The 5,570-nt window shown below is 39.7% G+C and overlaps 1 protein-coding gene across 1 annotated transcript; it reads left to right on the top strand.

The window, feature by feature from the left end:
- On the top strand, window positions 1-1,380 carry LOC131037638 (uncharacterized). Its single transcript, XM_057969827.2, has one exon. It carries the CDS (start codon window positions 1-3, stop codon window positions 1,378-1,380), a length of 1,380 nt encoding a protein of 459 aa, XP_057825810.2.
- The last annotated feature ends 4,190 nt before the right edge of the window (window positions 1,381-5,570 follow it).

Genomic DNA, 5,570 nt, shown 5'->3' with positions numbered 1-5,570 from the left:
ATGGCTACGCCTGCTCAGCCCATGAGTGCCGCAAAAATTTCTCCACTTGTAGGCCGGAACGTGGCATTCAGAGGAGCCAACAACAAATATTTAGGGTGGTACAAAGGCGGGTTTCTAAGATTCTGTTACGATGATCTCACCAGTCCTTTGGTAAAACATGAGCTGGTAGAGGAAAATGGTGATAACGAGAATGGTGAGAGGCATGTGCATATAAAGTGCTGCTTCAACCAGAAATTCTGGATGAAAGAAGACGCTGAGAGCGCGCTCATCGTTGCCGATGGAAGCTCAAGTTCGTCGAGTACTCTCTTCCGCCTTTTATTTCACAAAGAGAATGCTGTGCGGCTGCATTTGGTGCAACAAAACGAGCCTTTGGCTGTAAGCAATAACCTGGAGAGCTACTTATTTGCCCACTCCCAGGCGGAGGGGCTCTTGTACGCCGAGTCCCTTGATATTCTTCCTCAATATGTGGCCTTCAAAGGAGATAATGGTTCTTATCTGGGGTGCGCAACAGTGGGACCGTTTGCGACAACGTACTGGCTTCAGTTCAATGCTGGCAAAGTCGCCGACCCGAACGTGCCCAACGAAGTGGAGGTCTCGTCCGATGGCATACAAATTCGGCACTTGACTTACGATAGATACTGGAAGCGAATGTCTGACACCTATGTTGCGATCGATCCTGACGGTAAAACGGGCGAGACTGACCACCACTTCAAACCCGTTCTGGTTGATGAACATACCGTGGCTCTGCTGTCCCTTGGCAACAATTTGTTCTGCTCACGGTGGTACAGCAGTTGGTCTGGCCGGCACTACTTATGCCCGTGGGTGTCTACAATCGACCAATCTGCGCGTCTTACGGTGGAGGAACCCGTGGTTTGGCGCAGGGTACACTCGATCCAGTACGACTTGGACAACGTTGAAATCTCCGACTCCGAGCCAGTGGTTCTCCAGACCTTGTCGCACACCAACACCTCCTCGTCTACCGACTCGTATAAGATGATTTTTTCTCGCACTGTGAAGAATTCAAGGACGTGGAGCAATTCCGTGTCGTGTACCACGGGCGTGAGCGGCTCATTCACCCTTGCGGCTGCCGAGACTTTGGGCTTTGGATTGCAGGTCTCTGCCGAAGAGAGCCGCACGATGAACTGGGGGGAAACAGAGGAAGAAGAAATCACTTTCGGTGGAACTTACAGTGTCACCGCCAAGCCCGACCAAAAAGTCATTGTTAATCTGATGGCCAGCGAGGCCAAAGTATCCGTCCCGTTTTCTTACACTGAGGAAGATCTTCTTGTCACTGGACAATGGGTTTTCAAGAACAGAAATGATGGACTCTTCAGAGCAGTGAATCATATTAATCTAGAATATGTTGCCTCTCTCGCTTAAATATAAATTATTTAGTATCTTATAGATTATTATTATTATTATTTAAGATATTTTTAAACTATATCAACTCATATCAATGTATGCTTATGTGGTGTCCAGAGTAATATTGCAGTCATGGTTACATATTGAAGCTGCTTACCTTTTGGACATGGCTTTTCAGGAGTTTTAGTCTCCGAAATTTGGGATCTGTCATGACATTGTAATTGTACTTTTTAATATATCAATATAAGTATGGGGCTTACTTCTTTATGGAAAAAATAAATATTGCAGTCATGGTTAATAAGATATGATTGATTGCGATTATTTGACAGAAATAGAATTTTACTTATTTTTAGCTTGTTACATATATTGTTTATAAATATAGGGAAGATATCATGTAAAATTATCCGAATTTCATAGTAATAAATGCATAGAAATGAAGACATACATGTAAGAGTCACTATTGTTTGTTGTTCAATCCAACTTACAGCCATTGATCTTTATCTTATAATCTTACCTAGCAATTTTTAGTATTTTGCGCTTTTATTTGTTGTTTTATATTAGAGTATAACGGGTTTTGAAGGGATCCCGAAACCCTTTACCAAAAAGGACAACTAGCATTAGGAGAGAAAGATGCAAACTAATAGCAACCAACAACAAAACAAAAGAGAGAAAAAAGGATCAACAGACCCAAAAGCCTACTAAAGATTATTTAACATTTTTAAAGCCTCAACATTCTTGTGAATCACACCTTCATTGATGTTCTAAACATCATGGAAATTTTGGGCTTGATCATTCTTACCTTTATCATGGTTGCATGTTTTAGTGAAGAGGGCAAGAGCAGATCATGTACTCATGCCATGTTGATTTGCAGTAGCATTCTTTCCATCATCCTCAACAAAAGTAGAATGGGAACCAAAATTACCCTTTGACAAACCTTTAAGGGTCCACAACTTAAAATTTAATTGTTTGAAACCTTCAGAACTATTCTACATAATAGTTCTACTCACAGCCACAACAGCCCTATGCTTATCATGATTCTTATCAATGATCTCTTCAAGAGACTTGATCTTTTCCTCATGATCCAACTTCATAGTTTTCACATCCTTGGCCACATTCTAGATAAGAGCAAGCAGTTTATCTGAATTGTCTACAAAAGGGGTCCTATTCAAACTATTCTACCCAAATTCCATTTTTTCATTAAGGGTATTAACCATTTTCTTAAGCAATTTGATTTCAAACACCATCCATTTAAATAGATTGTTTTTCCCTTCAGCCACATCCTTGGCCACCACCAACATGTTCCAATGGTAGAGGACCCCTTATCCAATCCTAAGGGGTATCTTTCTTAGTTTCAACAAAGATATCAATGTGGAATTCCCATCCCCTATGGGTCTCCACTAAAATTAGGAATGTTGGCCTTGTCCCCTTCCTACTCATCTACTTTCTTTCTCAAATTCACACTTGAATTCTCCAAAGTCTTCTTAACATGGGGGGAACCAAACACCCTTTTATCCTTGATAATATAATGAGACAAATTAGGGCCTTTTTTCTTCTTTTCTTTCACCTTTTTATACTTTGAAGACTTTGATGATTCTCCCACCCAGGATTTACCATTCTTACTACAACGAAGACTTAGGGAGTCCAAACCATATACATCCAAGGACACATAATCAGAGTTATCTTTATTAGTTTCATACCAATGAGGCCAACTGGGGGTAGAATTTCTTAGATAGTTCAAATAACTGGAAGACAACTGGAAAGAGGGCGTGAATCACCTGTCACAGATTACCAAAACCATTAGCAATTAAAAATTCAATACCGGAACCCAAAACATTAATATCGGAATAGCAGTTAAACCAATTAAGCATAAAAAATAATCACCAAATAAATACCATCCACATGACACCAAGATTTATACGTGGAAAACCCGTGAAAAGAAAAAACCATGCTGGGAAGCCTACCCATAGTCAGAGAATACTTATGCAGTAAGTATGTGAATTACAATTGAGGGGCCTGCACTTGTTGGAAGGCCAACAACCTAGAGTGCACCACTCATCATAAAAGGAGCCTCACTGACTACATAGAAATCCAGACTACAATCTGAAGAAATGTTGAACTGCAAAAGATAGCATCTCCTATACTTGAGTATAGTTTCGATTAAGCTCAATACCAGGGCAATAAATCCTCCTACATAAACCCAATTCGATCTCCAATGATCGAACAAATCCTCTTCCTGAATGATATTACATTATTTGTACATTACATTCCTTTCCCATAACCATAAATCTCTATCACATGATCTACAATGAGATCTTACATCTCTATATACAAACCCTCGACCATAAACAAATAGGTCAGCCACTAGATAATAAACCAATTACATAATTACAAACCATGTCGGCCTTAGACCAAACAAATAATATCCAACACATAAGACATCCTGAAAACACATCAAGAGGTCCAATCCACACAGTACATTAAAGCGAGTCCATAACCTAGATCAACCGGGACCCTGTATAGGTCCACACACTACAACAATGATCTCTATCCACCAAGTCTCGAACATGATCACCAACAGCATCCTGAAACTCCACCAGAAGTTGCAACAATACCACTTATGTAGTTCATCAAAAGCTCTATCGGTGAAACCCTTGCCGGAACCAGAAACCAAGCTTCTAAGAAAATAGGACAGCATACAATTACCAGTCCAAAACTAACTTACTGAATATGAGCATGAGTATCATGAGCAAGCTAATTCCATAACCAAATCATACTGGATCCTACCAGATCATGCTAGATCAAAATCAACTAGAAACCACTCAACCTATTGGGACCAGAAGGGTGTCGATAAAGCATCCAAACAATTAGTGTTGGCATCAATGAAAAAACATCAATGCAACACATAATCAATTCCACCAAATGACCAATAATCTCCCCCTTTGGCATTGATGGCAACACTAGATGTGAAAAACATCTAAGTATCAAGAAATGCCAAACAAGTCTCCCCCAATGGAAGACAACCAACAATCTCCTGCATACAGCTTCTGAAATAAAGACCAAACTCCCTCTGTGAATAATATCTCTGTAAAGTTCTGAATTATACATATATCTCTCCCCTTTTCTTTTTCTTTTTCACATCAATATATTTCCCCCTTTGACATCAATAACAGAAATCCACATAATAAATAGCATCCACGTGACACCAATATTTATACGTGGAAAACCCGCTAAAAGGAAAAAACCATGGTGGGAAGCCTACCCACAGTCAGATAATACTTATGTAGTAAGTATGTGAATTACAATTGAGGGGTCTGCACTTGCAGGAAGGCCAATAACATAGAGTGCACCACTTATCATGAAAGGAGTCTCATTGACTATAGAAATACAGACTACAATCTGGAGAAGTGTTGAACTACAAAAGATAGCATCTCCTATGCCTGAGTACAGTTTCGGTTAAGCTCAATACCAGAGGACTAAATCCTCTTACATAAACCCAATTCGATCTCCAATGATCGACCAAATACTTTTCCTGAATGATATTACATTATTCGTACATTACATTCCTTTCCCATAACCATATGATCTACAATGAAACCTTACATCTATTTATAGAAACCCTTGACCATAAACAATTAGGTCAGCCACCAGATAATAAACTAATTACATAATTACAAACCATGTTGGCCTTAGACAAAACAAATAATATCCAACACTAAAGACATCCTGAAAACACATCGAGAGGTCCAATCCACACATTACATTAAAGTTGGTCCATAACCTAGATCAACTAGGAACCAGTATAGGTACACACACTACACCAATGATCTCCATTCACCAAGTATCGAACATGATCACCAACAGCATCCTAAAACTCCACCAGAAGTTGCACCAACATCACTTATGCTATTCATCAAAGATCTTCATCAAAATCTCTGCCGGTGAAACCCTTGCTAGAATGAGAAACCAAGCTTCTAAGCAAACTGGATAACATCTGATTACCAGACCAAAACCAACTTACTAAATATGAGCATGAGTATCATGAACAAGCCAATTCCACAACCAAATCATACCGAATCCTACTGGATCATGCCAGATCCAAATCAACTAGAAACCACTCAACCTACCGGGACCAGAAGGGTGTCGGTAAAGCATCCAAACAGCTAGTGTTGGCATCAATGACAAAACATCAATGCAACACATAATCAATT

The sequence above is a fragment of the Cryptomeria japonica genome, chromosome 8 (genome assembly GCF_030272615.1).
Source record: "Cryptomeria japonica chromosome 8, Sugi_1.0, whole genome shotgun sequence".
Taxonomy (NCBI): Eukaryota; Viridiplantae; Streptophyta; class Pinopsida; order Cupressales; family Cupressaceae; genus Cryptomeria; species Cryptomeria japonica.
The sequence above is the reverse complement of the archived record's forward strand: the minus strand, read 5'-3'. Positions and strand labels throughout refer to the sequence as shown.

Coding starts and splice junctions, on each gene's coding strand:
- LOC131037638 (XM_057969827.2), top strand. CDS start 1: ATGGCTACGCCTGCTCAGCCCATGAGTGCCGCAAAAATTTCTCCACTT.